We start from the raw sequence: 21,382 nt of genomic DNA on the forward strand, positions 1-21,382 counted from the left end.
TCAGCACCCCACCACCTGGAGCTATTGTGTTGCCCCTCTCACTCAGGCAGGTCATACTGCAGGAGGGACACTTTGGATATGGAGGTAGCAGGGCAGATGCAGTGTCTCTCAAACTCTCTGACAATGAAGTTTGCATTGCCTTTTTTGATTTAGATGCCAAATATAAACTTTGCATGTGTTGCCAATGTGTAAAAGATTGACATACTAGATTCTATTTAATTTTTGTATGCTGGTAATAGATTTATTTTATACTGAAAACAAGATCTGTCACAAATCAAAATAAAAGCATTTGAATCTAACTTGTTGTAAATGCTTTGGTCTCATTTTCCTCTCAATCTGTGACCATTGGGGGCTGTTCCCTTCTTGGATTTAAACCAATGAGTGGAAAGCCAATTGCTCTACTACTTTGAATTTTTAAAAAAAATCCAATCACAGAAATGCTGGCTCCTACATCCTGATTGATTGCCCCCAAGATAACGGAGTGGCTTGCTCAGCCATATCAGAGGGCAGTTAAGAGTCAACCACATTTCTATGGGTCTGAAGGCCATAATCGGATTAGTGAACTTTCACTCTGCTGAAATGAGTAGATGCCAATGCCAGTTGTGGTGCAAAGGCAGACACAGCAAGACCACCCCAAGATTCAACCTCTGGCCACTGACGGGAGAACTCCTCTGCTCTTTAAAATAGTACCATAAGATCTCCTACACCCACCCGAAAGGGCAGGTGATCCTCTTATCTGAGACAAGCACCTCTGACACTGCAGCGCTCCCTCAGTACTGGCACTGGGAGTGTCAATTAGGATTGTGTGTCTAATAAGCCCACAACCTTCTGACTTGGAGGCAAGGGTGATGCCCACTGATACACATGGCCAAAAGATTATCCACCTGAAACATTGGGTGTGGAAAATCCTGCCCACCCATCACCGGGGTCTTCCGTTCCCGTCACAAGACAATGGACTCCTGGCTGGGATGCTGCCCTCGCCTGCGGAGAGTCCTGCCCATGACAGAGCTGGAAAATCCCAGCCATTAACTCTGTTTCTCTCTCCACAGATACTGCAGGACTTGTTGAGTGTTTCCAGCATTTTGTTTTTATTGTAAAATTAATGTATTAGGTTATCAGATTTCCAACACCAAACTGCAGTCTATAAGTGGCTCAGTATTTCCAACTTGGGTAATTTGAAGGATTTTGTAGTGGCCGAAGGAGTACGCCAGAACTTTCCTCCTCACTCCCGGTCCCAACAGGGGTGGATGGTCGGCGGGGAGGAGGGTGCGAGGGGAGCTGTCATACTCTCAGTTCCTTCCCCCTGCCCCTACCATCCCCCCAACCTCCCACACACAGACGCGGGTTTACCCTGTAGGATAAAGAACTCTCCAATCTTCCATTCATCGCAGACCCGCCATTTATTTACACAGATCTGAAAAAACGGTCAATTATTTATTTAAAAACCAATCTGAAAATTCAGGTACAAAGACATAAAAAGGACAAAAAAAATGTTGACACAATTTGGTTCCAACATTCAAGGTCAAAACTTCAGTCACCTGATGTGGGGACCAAGAGAGAAAAAGCAGTGAATCGCGGAAGCCTTAAACCCTTGTCCTGGTGATAAGGAGAGGGTATCAGCACAATGAAAGATAGTCAAGCACAAACCTGACAGGAACTGACCTTGTATCATCCCAAGGGGCATCAGTGAACTCTGGTCAATAACAATGAAAAATGGGGCAGTATCAGACTGGACAGTGCCCTTCATTGTGCCAAATAGGCCCCATGTTCAACAGACATTTCTCATCCCCATTTTAGTACATCATTTAATAAGAATATGTCCTTTACCTCAGTTCCACATCAATTGTAAGGAAGGATTGACCCTGGTTCAAGTAGCTGCCTCAAAAAAACAAAAAGAAATACTAATTCGAAAACTCACCTTGCATTTTACTGAATGGAAAACATTCAAAAATCTATAAAATCATGTACAATACACATGGCAATAATAATTGGCATAAAACAAATTAGATTCACCCTGAGCCTATGAAATCATCAGGTTTATGCTCATTGGCTTTGTCAGTCTAACTACAGTTGACTGTTTCCTATACTGGCAGTCACCTCTAGAAATTGTACTGAAATCCAGCCCAGCCTCCTCCCCACATGAGATGACTTTGGCCAGCCTCAGTCCGAAACTACACCCAGACCCCTCAATCTCACTTAGAATAGGTGCAATCAAAGGCTGGTGTAGGAAATGGACGGTGCCATAGAATTAATCTTCAGGCTGGGCAGAGTGAAGAGTCTTCCCTTGTGCATCCAACACATCCACACCTGGAAAGTGGTGCCTGATGGAAGGAGAAGGTTTACCCTGTCATGTCCCAGATCTGGGATGGCTCATTGCTGACATCAACAAAGGTACCTGAAATGGGTTTGTGTGTCCTTTCTGAACACTAACATTGCTCATTTTCAGTGTATATCAAACACATAAAATATAGTTCTCTCTCTTTAGGTAATGGGTTTGAAAGTTGGGGTCTGCTAACCCCTCACCTCACTGCTTTATATATATATTTTTTTAAAATGTAAACATACAAGTCTTATTTTCATTAAATGTAGCGGAGCAGGTTAATAAGACAAATAACAAATTGAAGATAAGGCACTAGCCTTCATATTTGCACCAATCAAACATTCCTTCCCATAATCCGATTGTTGATTGGTCACCCTGAAATCTGCTGTGCAAAAATCTGGTTGTTATCCAAAAGTAGCCAATCAGAAAGAATCAAAAAAATCTAGTTGTCCAATTGGTCACTTCCGGTCAAAAAATTAAGAGATTTTTTTTCGGGGTGAGGACACTTTTTCCACTTAGAAGTGTGGAAGTTTGACCCACTGGGAGGTGCCTGGGTATGACTAACAATCGTGACAGTCATTTCCTAAAAAATAAATTAGCAAACCCCACCCCCTTGTCCTTGACACATTTCAATATTGATGCCATTGTGATTGTAAACAATCTTCAATTTAACACAGGTAAACGATTAAAAAAGGTAACCATGAATCTCGGGCATTTGCCCAAGCTCCATTACAAGAGGGTCGCTGAGGCAGCTGGTATCTGGGATTTTTGTATTCTTGCATTGAAAGCAGAACAGCAAAGGGCAAGACAACCAAAACAATTCAAAGGCAAATCACTGGGTCCCTCCCAAGTCTTCAATAAAGTGCACAGAGTAAAGGTCTCCCACAAATCCAGGAAACTACGCCCAGGCCTGAGGTGGACTTCCACAAAACCTCTCGTCCTCACTGCTGCATCTATAAAAAGTATATAAAAATGCAATTTTTACATACATGAACTTGCATTGCTATATTTAACAAGGCCAATTAAAGTATGCAAACCAAACACTGGTGTCCATTTCCAGAGGAATAAAATTGAAATGTAGACAAGTTAGTTAAGCTTGTATCAAGCTTTGGTTACATCATACTTCCAACACACGGTTCTGACTTCCATGTTATAAAAGAGGCACTGAGGAAGGTGCAAAACAAAAAAATTGCAAGGATGATATCAGAACTCAAATGTTATAACCGTTGGGAAAGATTGAACAAGCTGGACTCTTTTCTCTATAAAAGTGTAAGGTCTTTTAAATTATCACAGTGTTTGATTGGATGGATAGGGAGAATCATTTGTGGAGGATATAAACATAAAAGTGTCACAAATAGGGAATTCAGGAGAAATTTATTTACACAGTGTGGTTAGAATGTGGAGCTTGCTACCACTGGGGTTAGTTAAGGTACAGATACAGGATAAATACATGAGGGAGAAAGGAATAAAGGGTGTGCCAATAGGATGAGAAGAGGAGGGCTGGGAGGAGGCTCAAGTGGAATATAAGAACACTAGTACAGACCAGTAGGGCTGAATAGCCTGCCTCTGCACTATAAATTCTATAATATGGAAATATTTATATGAACCAGGAGGAGTAGGTCACTCAGCCCCTCGAGCCTGTTCTGCCATTCAATAAGATCATGGTTGATCTGACTGTAACCTCCACTCCACATTCCTGCCTACCCCAATAAACAAAGGGGTGAAAGGTTATCAAGAATCTATCTAGCTCTTCTTTAAAAATATTCAAAGACTCTGCCAGCATGTTCTTTTGTGGAAGAGAGTTCCCATTATCCCTCTTAAATGAGTGACCCCTTATTTTTAAACAGTGACCCCTAGTTCTAGATTCCCCTTGCCTCACTGGGGCAGGTGGTGTTTGAAGGGCTGGGTAGATGGGTTGTTTGGAGGTTTAGGCGCTCCCTCTGATGCCTCGACTTCACCTCTGCGTGCACCCGGCATTCTATATATAAACACCCCTCCCCCCGATTAGACTCAAGACTGTAACTCACCACAGGCTACCTGTTATTCTATATATAAACCCTACAAACCTCTCAATTAGATCCCAGCATGTGATTCACTCCTGATTATCCGATTTATAAACTTTGGGGGAATTTATGGAGCCCACAAGAGCGTGAAACGTGGTGTGCAGGGTGAATTAATTAGGCAGGGCATGAAATCTCAATTTCCCAATAGCGGGTTGAGAGGCAGAGATAAAGTCAGCAGGTGTGTTGAGCCTCATGCCACCCTATAACAGGCTCAGACTTTTAATATATTTGCATCCATGCATCAGTCTGTGGGTAAGGTCAGCAGTTTTCCTTGTTTAACTCTACAGCGTAAGGGAAGGGAGCAGGACAATGGCAGCTGGCATAGAGGCAAGGGTGAGTCAGTGGTGAGGGGGTTTATGGAGGGAGTAGAAGAGGGATCCAGGAGAGGTCAGAGGGTGGGGTTGGGGGCATGGAGGAGTGAAGTGGGAAAGGCGTCATGTCCTGAGGGGAAGTGGGGAGAGCATTCAGTCAAGGTAAGAAAATGGAGGGTCTTAAAGGGAGGCATCAGTACTGTCAAAATGTGTGTCCATCTTCTCAGTGTTGACTGGCAGAGTCCTTACAGGACTTTGAGTTCACCAATGTTTCAGTTGGCCCTGCTGAGAGTAATCTCCTTTACCATGCATAGAAGGGAGGCCCAGCTGAGCCTGCAAGTTCATCCATGTCCCACAGGGTGGCGAGTACAACACTGGACACGAACATGAACATTCAATAAAGAGTAAAAAAAAATCACAACAGTGTAGAAGAAACAAAGAATGAAATGTCCCTAATCCCCCTGTAACCTTCAATGTGTGCCAGTCATGAGGCATGCCAGTACATATACAGTACATTTAACTGTCTGTCTAAGCTAGTCTCAACAAATGATGCACGCACATATAAAATGAAACCAATGTAATGTGAAATATTTACTAGTGAAATTTAATTTTGAAGAAACACCCATGCCACCTTTGTACTCTTTTAAGTTTCATGCTAATGGCAAGGAGTTATTCAGTAAAGTTTTGCCTGTGATGCAGAGCCTTCCCTTTTGACCAGAAGGCTCTTTTATAGCCTGCCCATACCTGCTGCATTGGCAGTTGACAGCAGGTTTTACCAATAAAAAGCTTCCCTCACCATTGAACTGCGCGTGACCTGCATGCATGCTACCAGTACTTAATGAGAGCGTGTAATTGACACACAGTCACGACGGCAGGATTGACACGGTTGTTTCTGCCTCTGTTTCTAAACACTAGGAGAGTCCTTCAAACATCCCATAATATCTGAAAGACTTGGAATGTAGAGGGCAGATGTCAGTAAGCAGAGCTGTAGTGCCCTTGCTCTCCCATTATCTTTTGGCTACTGGTAGATTGATTTGCCAATCTCTAATTTAATTCAGCTGACTTTCAGTTGAGTATTTTCTCTTATACTTATTCTTATACTTGTTCCATTCATGATGCAGCCACTGGGTGGCAGGAAAGCACCGTGTGCATAGTCAACACATGGGATGGCAGAGAGGGGATGAGAGAGAGAGAAAAAAAATGAGTCTGGGAAATACGAGTTTGTATTTTGATTGAGGAGCAGATAGTGATCAGGAGCAGGAATCCTGGCTGTTTAACTTTCCGTTGCTCCTTAGCCTTGGGGCAGTGAAGCTGATTGTGGGGTTTGCTGTCATCCAGACAGAGCACAAACCAAAGATGAAACCACTAGGTCTGAAGGGTACCAGTGTGTTGAGCATATTAGGGGAATTCTCTAATAATTTGTCCCCTCCTTCATCAGTTTGCTTATTTCGTACTGAACATAATTTACAGAGAAAAGTAGAACTGTGGAGGGGTGTCTGACTGTGACAGTGGGGAGTGTATGCTGGATGTTGTGTGCTGGATGTAGTGGGAATCGTGGTGCCTGTACTGAGTGTGGTGGAGAGTGAGGAGTGTACTTGGGTATGGTGGGGTGTGGGGGCAGTGTGGTCTGGTGGGACTGAGTTGGGAACAGTGCCCCCCCCCCTCATACTTACACTCATGACATGGTAGATCCAATCGAGCAGTGCAGTCACGTCACTGTAAACTCCGGGACGTTTGGGACGCGCACATCCACTGCCCCAGCTCACGATCCCAATTTGCTGCCAGTGCCTAAAGTAGTAAACTAATGGGCCCCCACTGTCCCCCTGAAAAGAAACAGAATGGCAAATTCAACAGGCCATCTGATAGAACCTCACAAAGATGTCAGCATCATATACAAACACGTCCAGCCGGAATGTTTTTTGAAATTATTTGTACATGGGATGTGAACGGCGCTGGCTGGGCCAGCATTTATTGCCCATCCCTAATTGCCTTTGAGAACTGAGTGTCTTGCTAGGCCTTTTGAGGGCATTTAAGAGTCAACCACATTGCTGTGGGTCTAGAGTCACATGTAAGTCAGACCACATAAGGATAGCAGATATCCTTCCCTAAAAAGGCATTAGTGAACCTGATGGGTTTTTTCTGACAATTGACAATGGTTTCATGGCCATCGTTAGACTTTTTTAATTCCAGGTTTTTCATTGAATTCAAATTTCACCATCTGCCATGGTGCGATTTGAACCTTGGTCCCTGAAGAATTACCCTGGGTATCTGGAGTACTAGTCCAGTGAAAATACTACTACCCCACCACTGGCTCCCCTGTAGGGGGAACAGGGGAGGCCAATCAGCCCTTTGAGCCTATCCCATTGATCTAAGTTTAAGTGGCTTTTATGTATCTTAACTCCAGCAACTAGCCTTTGTTCCAAAATAGATTTCACTTAAAGTCCATTGGCTCCTTAATTCCAATGTGATTGCAAATTAATAGATTGTGGGAGCTACATTGAGGGAGCGAAAGTGTCTAAAAACTATCATACAAGGCTATGGGCCTAGTGCTGGAAAACGGGATTAGAATAGTTAGGTACTTGTTTGACCGGCGCAGACTCAATGTGATGTAGGCCTCTATGACTCTATGGCATTCAGTATTGCACTTGCAACGTCTCCCTCTTTTTCTGAAAGAATTGGCATCTTTTTGGTTACAGTCCATGATGCCCTGGGCTAGCTCACTCAAGCAGCCATTCTAGAGTGAGAACATTCTAGAGGGAGACAGTCAGCAGAGCACCGGACAATGGTGTGAGGGGGTATCACAGCCAGGCCCCATTCCACCTACAAAACAATTGGACATGCACCTGACAAATTTCCATCTAGACATTAAAGAGTGACAGTGCGTTTGGTAGGAGCTATAAGAGGGTCACTTGCTGCATGGGGAAAAAAAACAACTAAGTGCTGAGAGATGACCTGAAGGGTTTAAAACGATAAAGGGGTTCGATAAGGTAGAGACAGAGAAGATGATGTTGCAGCTTACAGGGGAATTCAACACTAATCATTCTTACATTTTTGTTCCTAATGAATCTACTAAGTAATTCAATAAAAACTTAGATGAGTTAAGGTGAAGAAGACTTATATGGATCAAATATCCTGTTCACATGCTGTGGGTTTTATATGGTGTTCAAGCACAGAGACACTGGGTCAGTAACACAATTGTTGGACATCTTGTCTACTTTAGCAGTAAGTACAGTTTCTCCCACCACTGCTCCCTCAACTCAGAGCAGGACTCAAAGCCTCTCTTTATAACTTCCTTCCTGTTTCAGGGATCCATCTCCAGGCCCATCCCCATACCTGACATGCATCCACTTTGCCAGCCAGGTAACCCGCACACAGCATACGGTCAGTGATCTGCCCGTTGTAATACTGTCTCCTGTTGCAAACGTTCCGTTCAATTACCGACACATTAGCCTGTTGAAGTATGGTTGACACTTTACCTGTTATGTATATAAAACAAAATGGAAAAAAAGATCAGAACAGGAGATTGCCATCAGTGAACAAAAACCCACACTGACAATTCGGTGCAGTACTGAGAGAGTTCCACACTGTCGGGGTGCCATCTGTCAGATGTGATGTTAAACCGACACCCTATCTGCCCTCTCAGATGGACATAAAAGATCCAACAGCACCATTCTGAAAAACAGACATGTTTTCCCCAACACAAAAACAAAAACAGAATTACCTGGAAAAACTCAGCAGGTCTGGCAGCATCGGCGGAGAAGAAAAGAGTTGACGTTTCGAGTCCTCATGACCCTTCGACAGAACTTGAGTTCGAGTCCAAGAAAGAGTTGAAATATAAGCTGGTTTAAGGTGTGTGTGTGGGGGGCGGAGAGAGAGAGAGAGAGAGAGAGAAGTGGAGTGGGGGTGTGGTTGTAGGGACAAACAAGCAGTGATAGAAGCAGATCATCAAAAGATGTCAACTACAATAATACAAAAGAACACATAGGTGTTAAAGTTAAAGTTGGTGATATTATCTAAACGAATGTGCTAATTAAGAATTGATGGTAGGGCACTCAAGGTATAGCTCCAGTGGGGGTGGGGAGAGCATAAAAGATGTAAAAAAACAAAAATAAAATAAATATTTATTTTTTTTTTCCCTTTTTATAATGGAAATAGGTGGGAAAAGGAAAATCTATATAATTTATTGGAAAAAAAAAGAAAAGGAAGGGGGAAACAGAAAGGGGGTGGGGATGGGGGAGGGAGCTCACGACCTAAAGTTGTTGAATTCAATATTCAGTCCGGATGGCTGTAAAGTGCCTAGTCGGAAGATGAGGTGTTGTTCCTCCAGTTTGCGTTGGACTTTGCTGGAACAATGCAGCAAGCCAAGGACAGACATGTGGGCAAGAGAGCAGGGTGGAGTGTTAAAATAGCAAGCGACAGGGAGGTTTGGGTCATTCTTGCGGACAGACCGCAGGTGTTCTGCAAAGCGGTCGCCCAGTTTACGTTTGGTCTCTCCAATGTAGAGGAGACCACACTGGGAGCAACGAATGCAGTAGACTAAGTTGGGGGAAATGCAAGTGAAATGCTGCTTCACTTGAAACGAGTGTTTGGGTCCTTGGACGGTGAGGAGAGAGGAAGTGAAGGGGCAGGTATTGCATCTTTTGCGTGGGCATGGGCTGGTGCCATAGGAGGGGGTTGAGGAGTAGGGGGTGATGGAGGAGTGGACCATGGTGTCCCGGAGGGAGCGATTCCTACGGAATGCCGATGGGGGGGGTGAAGGGAAGATGTGTTTGGTGGTGGCATCATGCTGGAGCTGGCGGAAATGGCGGAGGATGATCCTTTGAATGAGGAGGCTGGTGGGGTGATAAGTGAGGACAAGGGGGACCCTATCATGTTTCTGGGAGGGAGGACAAGGCGTGAGGGCGTTTTCCCCAGCCTCCTGGTCAATATTTATCCCACAATCAATATCACCGAAAAAAAAATCTGCTCATTTTCACATTGCTGTTTGTGGAACTTGTAAATTGGCTGCTGTGTTTCCTACATTGCACAGTGACTACAACAAGCATTTCAAAATGATCTGTGCTCCTCCATAGAAACTAGGGGCAGGAGTAGGCCATTCGGCCCTTCGAGCCTGCTCCACCATTCATTATGATCATGGCTGATCATCTAACTCAATAGCCTGCTCCCGCTTTCTCCTCATATCCTTTGATCCCTTTCGCCCCAAGAGCTATATCTAACTCCTTCTTGAAAGCATACAATGTTTCTCAGCTACTTTCTGTGGTAACGAATTCTACAGGCTCACCACTCTCTGGGTGAAGAAATTTCTCCTCATCTCAGTCCTAAATGGTCTACCCCGTATCCTCAGACTGTGACCCCTGGTTCTGGACTCCCCCACAATCGGGAACATCCTTCCTGCATCTACCCTGTCTAGTCCTGTTAGAATTTTATAGGTTTCTATGAGATCCCCCCTCATTCTTCTGAACTCCAGCAAATATAATCCTAATCAACTCAATCTCTCCTCATATGTCAGTCCCGCCATCCCAGGAATCAGTCTGGTAAACCTTCGCTGCACTCCCTCTTTAGCAAGTACATCCTTCCTCAGATAAGGAGACCAAAACTGCACACAATATTCCAGGCGTGGTCTCGCCAAGGCCCTGTACAATTGCAGCAAGACATCCCTGTTCCTGTAATCGAATCCTCTGGCTATGAAGGCCAACATACCATTTGCCTTCTTTACCGCCTGCTGCACCTGCATGCTTACCTTCAGTGACTGGTGTACAAGGACACCCAGGTCTCATTGCACATTCCCCCCTCTCAATTTATAACCATTCAGATAATAATCTGCTTTCCTGTTTTTGCTACCAAAACAGATAACCTCACATTTATCCACATTATACTGCATTTGCCCACTCACTCAGCTTGTCCAAATCACACTGAAGCATCTCTGCATCCTCCTCACAGCTCACCCTCCCACCCAACTTTGTGTCATTTGCAAATTTGGAGATATTACATTTAATTCCCTCATCTAAATCATTAATATTTATTGTGATTAACTGGGGTCCCAGCACCAATCCCTGCGGTACCCCCACTAGTCCCTGCTTGCCATTCGGAAAAAGACCCGTTTATTCCTACTCTTTGTTTCCTGTCGGCCAACCAGTTTTCTATCCATCTCAATACATTAGCCCCAATCCTATGCACTTTAATTTTACACGCCAATCTCTTATGTGGGATTTTGTCAAAAGCCTTCTGAAAGTCCAAATAAACCACATTCACTGGCTCCCCCTCATCAACTCTACTAATTACATCCATGAAAAATTCCAGTAGATTTGTCAATCATGATTTCCCTTTCATAAATCCATGCTGACTCTACCCAATTCTGCCACTGTTTTCCACATGCTCAGCTATTAAATCTTTTATAATGGACTCTAGAATTTTCCCCACTACCGATGTCAGGCTGACTGGTCTATAATTCTGTTTTCTCTCTGCTTCCCTTTTTAAATAGTGGGGTTACATTAAGTACCCTCCAATCTGTAGGACCTGCTCCAGAGTCTATAGAATCTTGGAAGGTGACCAGCAATGCATCCACTATTTCTAGGGCCACTTCCTTAAGTGCTTTGGGTTGTAGATTATTAGGCCCCGGGGATTTATTGGCCTTCAAGCCCATCAATTTCCCCAACACCATTTTCCTACTAATACTGATTTCTTTCAGTTCCTCCCTCTCACTAAACCCTGTTTACATTTCTGGTATGTTATTTGTGTCCTCCTTTGTGAAAACAGAGCCAAGGTATATATTTAGTTGGTCAGCCATTTCTTTGTTCCCCATTATAAATGTCCCTGTTTCTGACTGTAAGGGACCTACTTTTGTCTTCACCAATCTTCTTCTCTTCACCTACCTATAGAAACATTTAGTCAGTTTTTTATGTTCCCTGCAAGCTTACTCTAGTCTTCTATTTTCCCCTTCTTAATCAATCCCTTGGTCCTCATTTGCTGAATTCTAAACTGCTCCCAATCCTCAGGTCTGTTGTTTTTTTTCTGGCCAATTTGTATGCCTCTTCCTTGCATCTAATACTATCTCTAATTTCCCTTGTAAGCCATGGTTTGGCCACCTTTCCTGTTTTACTTTTGTGCCAGACAGAAATAAATAATTTTTGCAGTTCACCCAAGCGCTTTTTGAATGTTTGCCTATCCACCATCATCCCTTTAAGTAATGTTTCCCAATCCATCATAGCCAACTCGCGCCTCATACCATCGTAATTTGCTTTAAGATTCAGGACCTAAATCTCAGAATCAACTACGTCACTTTCCATCTTGATGAAGAATTCTATCATTTTATGGTCGCTCATCCCCAAGGGCCTCACACAACTAGATTGCCAATTATTCCTTTCTCATTACACAATACCAACTCAGGTCTCTGTGTAACACTGATTTCCTTCATCCCACCATTCAGCTGCCTCATTCAAAAGGCCAGAATTCTTTTCCTAAACCCCTCACTCTCTCCTCCTTTAAGATGCTTCTTAAAACCTACTTCCTTGGCCAACCTCCCCTTATAATGTTGCGGTGTCAAATTTTGTCTGAAAACAAGCTTGCGAAATGCCTTGGGACATATTACTAAGTTAAAGGCACTATATAAATGCAAGTTGTTGTTGTGCTTTCAAGCAGCCAATGGCCACTGTTTGGGGGCGGGTGCTCATGTGACAAACCTTCCAGCATTTGGCCGACCAGAATTGGCAACCCCACCATTTAGAAAAACCTGTCCTTCATAATTATTCTAGTTGGCAGATAAACCCCAAATTGAAATGCCAAAATCTGTTAAGTGTGACCAACTGGAGATTCCTGAGAAGTTATCGGTTAATGAGAGTTTAAAACTTTACTGCCACAGCTCCCCAAGACCAAATACTGCCCACAAGGACACAAAGCTCAGTACCCCTGGAGCAGAGCCTACAGAAACCCCTCTTTTTCAACCATCTTTGAATAGATGATCTCACATCTAATAGTAACCACTGCGATACTTACCATATTCTTTTGTGTAGCCCCAGCCAGTGACCCATGCCAAGATGTTCTTTCGAATTGGAGAGTCGTAGTTGGGTAAACAAACAGGGCGGATATAATCTTGACCAAAAAAATGGGAGAAGAGTTATTCAACAGGAAAGATCAAGCTCATAGCAAGATAAATGATTGTAGGCTCAGGGGCACCATCTTATCTTGGACAGAAGCAGTGTGATCTGGGTCAGATAGAAACAGAAAAATCAGCCTTATTTTTAAAAAAAATAAATTCTCAGGATGTGAATGTCACTGACAAGGTCAGCATCTATTGTCCAACTGTAATTACCCCTGAGCAAGTGGTGGTGAGCTGCCTACAACTGAGTGGCTTCCTAGCCCATTTTAGAGGGCAGTTAAAGTCTGCCACATTGTGGCGGCTCTGGAGTCACATGAAGGCCAAAGCGGGTAAAGATGGCAGATCTCCATCCCTGAAGGACATGATGAGATTAGCATCCAGTGGTGGGATTTGAACATGTGTCTCCAGAGCATTAGTCTAGGCTGGATTGCCAGTCAAGTAGCATTATCACTGTTATGTACGCCAGTCTAATAAAACCGATATCTAAATGACCAAGAGAGTGTATAAGGCTTTTCGGGGAAATTGAGAAACTCTCTCCTTTCCTGAGTCATTGTCCCATATGTAGGGTAAGTTTGCTTCATTAGCAGGTATCCTGTTCCCCGTCCCAGCCAGTACAGGATGGGCCGAGATTGCTCCTCCAGCCTGTGTTAATCTCAGCCAGGTTGGTAGTAGCAAGTGGCACGTCAATATAACTGTGCCCTAATGAGTATCAATACGTGTGGAATCCGTATCCCAGTGAGAGTCAGTGCGTGTGGAGCCCGTACCCCAGTGAGAGTCAGTGCGTGTGGAGCCCATACCCCGGTGAGAGTCAGTGCGCGTGGAGCCCGTACCCCAGTGAAAGTCAGTGCGTGTGGAGCCCGTACCCCAGTGAGAGTCAGTGTGTGTGCAGCCCATACCCCGGTGAGAGTCAATGCGTGTGGAGCCCGTACCCCAGTGAGAGTCAGTGCCAGAGTCAGAGAGGGATAAACCTTCAGGACAGCAAGGGAGAATTTTGCAGAAAGCTGCGCTGAGGCAACTGTTTTTAGTGGAGAAGATTTCACCAGGGAGGGCTTATCAGCTAGTTAAAAGTCAAATGCAGTTCATAAGTTAACAGTGCTCACTTTTGTACTCAGGCTGGGCCTTACCTGTGAAAGGTAAAGGTGATCTCACTTTAATGAGTGCAATGTCATAGTCACTGCTCTGTGGGTCGTAGTTTGTATTTGTGACAATTTTCACAATAGAAAAGCTTCTTCCTCCAGAGTAGAGTGTCTCACTCCCAGCAAACACCCTCCAGCTTGCAATCTGATGATACTCCCTGGAATAAACAACTCCAATTAGTAAATGGTCCCAAAAAGTAAAACAGTTTAAATAGTTATTTTGACATTGGGACTGATCAGACAGTGTAGAGGGAGCTTTACTCTGTATCTAACCCCGTGCTGTACCTGCCCTGGGAGTGTTTGATGGGGACAGCATGAACAGAATGATTGATGGGATATGGGGGTGGAATGGAGCAACAGTCAATCAACTGGGAGGCAAGGTGGGATGTTGGGGTGGGGTGGTGGTGGGTATGGTGGAGGAAGCAGAGTGATGGGGACAGAGAGCATAATTGTTTAGGCACTTACTCTGGGAAACAGTGTGCAGCAGTCAGGATCCACTGGGAATTGATTATGCTCCCGCCACACAGATGCTGTTTTTTGTACTGGAGGCTGACCTGCCAGGGCCATTCATCGATACTGGCATCTATACCGCCCACAATCCGGTCACTGGCAGTTCGTTCACACCCTGAAACATTGAGACAAAATATCCAATAGGTTTTTCCTCCCTTCCAGTTGGAACAGAACACAATTCTTCAGGATTATCTAAAAATCCAAACTAATCATTGGAACATCAGAATGCGTAGGAGCAGAAAGAACCTTGTCCAGCTGCCCTTTCTTCCTTAACAAAAACAGAATTACCTGGAAAAACTCAGCAGGTCTGGCAGCATCGGCGGAGAAGAAAAGAGTTGATGTTTTGGGGACAGCACGAACAGAATGATTGATGGGATATGGGGGTGGAATGGAGCCGATGCTGCCAGACCTGCTGAGTTTTTCCAGGTAATTCTGTTTTTGTTTTGGATTTCCAGCATCCGCAGTTTTTTTGTTTTTATTTTTGCCCTTTCTTCCTTTATTGATTAATACGAGAGAAAGCAGAAACGTAGCCAATTGTCTTTTGCTCAAGTTCATTTATTTTCCTGAAAACGGATCCGACAGCATTTATCCGGTTTCAAAGAGGCACCATTACCTCATTTGGTCCAGTCATATAAATACTGTGGCTACAAGAGCAGGTCAGAGGCTGAGAATTCGGCAGAGAGCAACTCACCTCCTGACTCCCCAAAGCCTGTCCACCATCTACAAGGCACAAGTCAAGAATGTGATGGAATATTCTCCACTTGCCTGGATGAGTGCAGCTCCAACAACACTCAAGAGGCCTGACACCATCCAGGTCTAAGCCGCCCGCTTGATTGGCATCCCATCCACCACCTTAAACATTCACTCCCTCCACCACCAATACGCAGTGGCAGCAGTATGTAACTTCTACAAGATGCACTGCAACAACTCACCATGGCTCCTTTAACAGCACCTTCCAAACCCACGACCTCTACCACCTAGCAAAGCAAGGACGGCAGGCGCATGGGAACACCACCATCTCCAAGCTGTTGTCTAAGTCACAAACTATCCTGGCTTGGAAATATCTGGCTGCTCCTTTATCAGCACTGGGTCAAAAACCTGTTAACTTGCTAGCTAACAGCACTGTGGGTGTACTTTCACCACACAGACTGCAGTGGTTCAAGGTGGCAGTGCACCACAACCTTCTCAAGGGCAAATATGGGTGGGCAATGGCCAGCCTACCATGACATCAGCATCTTGCGAATGAAAATACAAAAATAAAACACAGGAAGGGATGAAGTGAGTCATACCAAAACTGTTATTGTAGCTCAATGAGCGCACGAAACTTTATAAAGAAACATTTGTCAGAAAATGATGGTGAGTGTGGCATTAAATGTACTGAAGAAGCCAAGTTAAGGCCAGTGACCAAATAATGATGGTTAGACAGAACCCCAGCAACTAAAACAACAATAAATGAACATCCAAGAAGTCCACTGTCTGGGTCTGTTGACTCGTTGATAAGAGATCGATCACCATGTTTCATCAATAACTCCATCATTGCATCTTGCCTCTACCAGGTTGGTAGAAGGAGGAGAGCAAGAGGGACTTGTCTTTCTAAGTCTTACAAATTCCTATCTTCCTATCCTACTTTCCACTAGAAAACTGTTCAGTAACTTTACCAAATACACAGACTCTGAAGAATTCAAATTGAAAAATGTTAAAGGAATATATGAACTTACGTGCACAGACCAAAGAGACAATCTTATCGGAGTAGCAAATCCTGAACAAAAAGTAAAAGGAAACAATGGTTCAGGGGCCAGTTTATTTTGCAGCCAAGCCTTAACTTTATGTAAGATTTAATTTCGTCTCCCGGTGTTAGGATGATGACAGAGCGCCAGGGAGAGATAATAAAATGCTGCAATGATACAGACAGTTAATTGAGAAAGCTTAGAGCAACTTCCTGATTTTAGATTGCAAGTTATTTAATATCTGGAGCATTCTTTGGATAATTTCTTGTGATCTCATGCCAGCAACCACAAAAACTCTGGCCGTGTGTTTGATATAGGCCCGGATTTCTGTTTAAAATCATGAAGGATTTTGATAGAGTGGATAAAGAGAAACTGTTTCTGGTGTCTGAAGACCAATATCCAGAGGGCACAGATTTAGTGATTGGCAAAAGAACCAGTGGCGATGAGTAAAAGCTTCTTAAATGAAATACATGGTTAGTGTTTGGAATGGATAAAGCAATGGGAGCTGATTCTATAATAACTTTCAAAAGGGAATTGTATGAATACTTGAAGGAGAAAAATTGCAGGGATATGGGGAAGGGCAGGGAAATGGGATTAACTGGATTGCTCTTCAAAAGTGCTGGCAAAGACCCGATGGGCTGTGTTGTGCTATTCTACAATCCTGGGATGAAACCACCCAAAATCCCATATAACTTCATTTGGGACAATCTCAAAATTCAAACGCGACGTGACCCAATTGTCCAAAATGAGAACAAATCCAAAAAAATAAATGAATAAATCCTCCATGATTTTAAACACAAATCCAGGCTTATATCAAACACAAAGCAAATTTCTTCAAGGGAGCAGGATGTTTGCTGTGAGGAGTGTCATACTGGTGCAGTAAGGGCTGTCTTTCTGAGATTGGGGATTGGATTAGGAATTGCAACTCTCCAGTGCTCAAGAATTAGAGATTAATCTCCTGAACGTTGCTACAAGCAAAACCAGCAAAGTCGTCACAGGAATATTTAAAATTATTATGTGAAATTTTCTTTTTCATCATCTTTAAATGCTTTCATTAATTATAACTGAGCACGTTCAAGAAAGAAATTGATAAATTTTTGGATATTAGGGGCATCAAGGGGTATGGACAGAAAGCGGGATTATGGCGTTGAGATAGAGGATCAGCCGTGATCATATTGAATAGCGGAGCAGGCTCGAAGGGCCAAATGGCCTACTCCCAGTTTCTATGTTTTTATGAAAATATTGGAGATGGGATAAAAGGTTTGTTGGGCTGAAAGTTAAGTATTATCTAATCAGATGATTGGTAATAAGAGCTTTCCAGTTAGCATAGGAAGGCATGGCCTCAAAAAGAATGAGAATCAGGCAGGTTCAATAAAAGGAAGCCAATCTCCTCCCTCAGATCAAGGAACAAACTACTCCACTTGGCCTCCATGCAATTATTCAAAGTACCTCATACCCATCAGAATATGTTTGCAATGCTTAGTCCAGGTCTGAATTGTAAATGGCTTGTTCCCAGAATTTACAGGAGGTTCACAAGTAAAGATGTGAACCTCCACTAGCGCCCCATTCCCAAAACCAGATTTCTTAATCTCTGAAACAGAGGCAAATTCCATTTGCAAATCAGAATCTAACCTACCTCAACAAAAAATCCCATCTACTCCCATAACCAGCGCCAAACCTTGCCCTGCTTTAAGACACAAGTGAACCCCATCACCAAGGATTGATAAGCCTACTCATCATCACCTCTGCTACACGTCAGTTCATTGAACAATATAGAGTTACAGTAACCAGATTCTACTCACCCCTCGGTTAACGCATCTTGAACGGAAGTAGGGTTGGTGACTTTGTTGATTATCTTGTGCGAGGGCCAAAGATTAATTTCCACGGGACTACCTACAGGATGGCTGCAGAGCAATAACACTGGTTAAATAAACCCTTCCAAGTATAGTCAGTGTGCCATAGCCACTATGGCATTGTTTGCAAAAGCTGCCTGTCATGTTTTTACAATCCAGGATCCAACTGATGTCGTTTAACAAAGTTACAGATGCGTGGATGCCAACACTACAAACTCAGGAACAGTGTGACATGCTGCTTGAGGCTGCTCTTTGCAGATCTATGTTGCAGCTTGGTGTAGCGCATGTGGGTGAGTGGGGGGAAAAGGGGGTGGTGGGTGGAAAGTTTGGGGACCCAATTTGCATCTCCCCATTGCTCAGCTTCTGCAGTCTTTCCTTCTAACTCAGTTTTCTAATGCCAGTTCCCTGTGTACAGTCACCTTTTACTGCCTCCTCTCCAATGCCTGGGGATCTATGGTGCCAAGTGCTGTACCCAGTAGTCCAAGAGAAGTTGAACCAGCATTCTGTACAAACTCTATCATCCCCTTTCTCGAGTTATAGAGCCCAAGATCCTACATGTTCCCATAACTGCTGTCATGCACTGTGCCAAAGTCTTCATTGATCTATCCACCAGGTTCCTCACCCCCACTCCAGAGCCTTGACGACGATGACGATGACATCATCATCATTTATTCTACAATATGACTATCTACATTAAACATGTCGCTTGTCAACTCTAATTTACCCTGGTCTTTCTGTATTCAATCAGATTGTCCCTGGTATGCAGCACCTCCCAGGTTGGCTTCACTTGAAAGTGGTATGTAACAGCTGGGTTCAGTCTGCCTGTTTAAGTGAATGTTAACGATTGAGATCTTCTGGTGCCCTTCAGCACCACTAGAAAAAAATCTCAACTGCTCACCCATCTTGTTATGGGACCATGCTGCACACAAAATGTCCACTGGATTTGAGGTGCTTTTAGGTGCAACAAGACAAAGCACTGTATAAGTGCAAAGCTTTCCTCCAGCCTTGGCTATACTGACTCCAACTTGTGGCCCAATCAATAAAACATAAGGTAAGTGGAGGAGAAAAGAGCGAGAAAGACTAATATAGCTCCATTCATGACCTCAGGATGTCCAAGTGCTTTAGAGTCAATAAAATATTTTAAATTTCAGTCAAAGTCATGATGTTTGTCCACAGCACGACCACACAAAAGCAACAAGTTAAATTAGAAGATTAAATGATGTCAGTTGAGGGATAAATTTTGGGCCAGGACATCAAGGGTTAAGCCCCTTGCTCTTCTCCAAAATAAAAGCCGTGAGATCTTTTATATCTGCCTCAGAGATCAAGTGGGAGCTCGGTTTAATGTCTCACCCGAAAGGCATTGGGAGAGAAGCAGATTTGAAGATTCTTTACTGTACCTGGAGTAACCTAGCTGGTTGCACACTACTTCTGCAAGTTTAGGTCTCCAGCTGTCGTAACACACGCTCTTCCATTTGTGGGTTTTTGAATCTTTCACTTGTAGAATGGAGTTGAGTCCATATACACGCACTGAAAGGGAAGGTAACAGGCTGTCACTGTCCCATTGGATGAAGGATAACATTAAAAGCACATAGAAGATGACTGTTTGCTTACCTGGGAATTGCCCTCGGAACGTGACGTTTATCACACACTGAAGCTCATCTTCACCTTCAGAACAATCCAAGATTCCATTGCACTGCAAATCGCGAGGAATGAACTTAAAGGTTTTTGAACAGAAGTAATAATATGTGTCGATGGCAACCTTCACTGCAAAGGGAGACAATGGTGCAGGTTAAACATCAGCTGGCCTGTGGCTGCACCAGTATTGGTCCATGGGCAGCTCTGCTTAATGTTATCGACTCAGATGAAACTAACAGCCCAGTAACTTATTTAAGAAGGAACATAATTGAATTAGAAGCAGTTCAGAGAATATTCACATGACTGATTCCTGGGGTGAGGGGGTTATCCCATAAGGAAAGGTTCGGCCTGTATCCATTGGAGTTTAGAAGGTTGAGGGGTGATCTTATTGAAACATAAGATTCTGATGGGAGATTTTTTTTCTCTCAGAAGTCGTGAGTCTGTGGAATTCTCTTCCCCAGAGAACAGCGAAGGCTGGGTCATTGAATATTTTTAAGATTAAGTTAGACAGATTCTTGATTGACAAGAGAGTCAAAGGGTATAGAGGTAGGAAGGAAAGTGGAGTGGAGGCCACAGTCAGATGAGCCATGATCTTATTGAATGGCAGAGCTGGCTCAAAGGGCCTACTCCTTGCCCCTAATTCATATGTTAGTTAATGATTCGTCATCATGATCCTGCACAATGAGCTTGAATGGGACACTCGGGCCATGGGAGGCTTTGCAGAAGGAATCTCAGACTAGGAGGTAGCTGAACTCAAGCCCTTGATGACGTCTGATAAAGGAGATGAGAGCAACACCAGAAATCAATTCACTGCCTTGGACTCAGAGGAGTGGGGGGTGCCTAGCCAGGATTCCTTCTTCCAGTTACTTTCCAGTGCAGGCAAACAGCAACAAGTACAGGATGGGGAATAACTATTTCACCTGGATATGGGAGACCTTTGTTGCTGGTCTCATGTTCTGACCTTTTCTTTAGATTTTGCTAATTTCAGAGAAACAGTGGCTGCAAACAGGGTGGAATTCCTAAACCCTCTTGGACTAAACTCATCACCTCACACCATCATAACTGACAACCTTCCATACAAGGTTAATAACCACTCCTGTCTCAGCTAAAGAACTGAAAATCCCAACATCTATACCAATTTCAGGACTCAAATCCTAAGAGGTGATAAAAGGTGATCAAAGGAGTTGATAGATCAATGGACTGGAGGTAGAGATCAACTAGATCTAATTAAATGGCAGAACAGGCTCAAGGGGATGTATGGCCTCCTCCTTTTACTGTGTTCCAGTGACAGGAGCAGATTTCAGCTGGCCTTGGCACCCCTGGGTGGGCAAGGGGGTGAGAATTTTTTTGTTTAAATCCACACAAATGCCGATCATTATCCTATTGGAAAATGCACTTCTGTGCTGGTGGGAACCAGGTAGGGGTGAGATCAGACCTATGGTGATGCCCCACATGGACTATTATCCAGTGGACATTTGTTGGCCCACACTTGCTTGTGAGAAAAGAAGAGGAGACACAGGACCACAACCCAGCATTTCAAACAGTGGACTGGAGAGAAAGCAGAGCACGAGGAGGAGGAATACTTTATACTAACTTTTTGAACAGGAAAAACAACTTACCAAAATAAATGATGACTCCAAGAATTGCTATAACTGTAAGGACTATCAGCACAGTTATAATGATCTTTTTTGACATTTTGCTTCTGAGTGGAAATCTGGCAGCCATTTCTGGA

The 21,382-nt window shown here is 43.7% G+C and overlaps 1 protein-coding gene across 3 annotated transcripts in view; it reads right to left on the reverse strand.

Moving 5' to 3' along the window:
• Positions 1–1,415: 1,415 nt before the first annotated feature.
• tmprss4a (transmembrane serine protease 4a) overlaps positions 1,416–21,382 on the reverse strand; it is a 48,918-nt gene continuing 28,951 nt past the window's right edge. For all 3 annotated transcript variants that reach the window (XM_041174421.1, XM_041174424.1, XM_041174423.1), the window contains 11 exons: positions 21,270–21,377; positions 19,627–19,779; positions 19,413–19,542; positions 17,965–18,066; positions 16,154–16,194; positions 14,391–14,550; positions 13,914–14,083; positions 12,687–12,782; positions 8,028–8,170; positions 6,368–6,517; positions 1,416–3,273 (listed from right to left, as the gene is read on the reverse strand). In XM_041174421.1, the coding sequence (XP_041030355.1) occupies positions 3,262–3,273; positions 6,368–6,517; positions 8,028–8,170; positions 12,687–12,782; positions 13,914–14,083; positions 14,391–14,550; positions 16,154–16,194; positions 17,965–18,066; positions 19,413–19,542; positions 19,627–19,779; positions 21,270–21,377 (1,265 nt within the window). In that variant the 3' untranslated portion in view covers positions 1,416–3,261. The remainder of the gene's footprint in view (positions 3,274–6,367; positions 6,518–8,027; positions 8,171–12,686; positions 12,783–13,913; positions 14,084–14,390; positions 14,551–16,153; positions 16,195–17,964; positions 18,067–19,412; positions 19,543–19,626; positions 19,780–21,269; positions 21,378–21,382) is intronic.

The sequence above is a fragment of the Carcharodon carcharias genome, chromosome 25 (assembly GCF_017639515.1).
Source record: "Carcharodon carcharias isolate sCarCar2 chromosome 25, sCarCar2.pri, whole genome shotgun sequence".
Classification (NCBI taxonomy): domain Eukaryota; kingdom Metazoa; phylum Chordata; class Chondrichthyes; order Lamniformes; family Lamnidae; genus Carcharodon; species Carcharodon carcharias.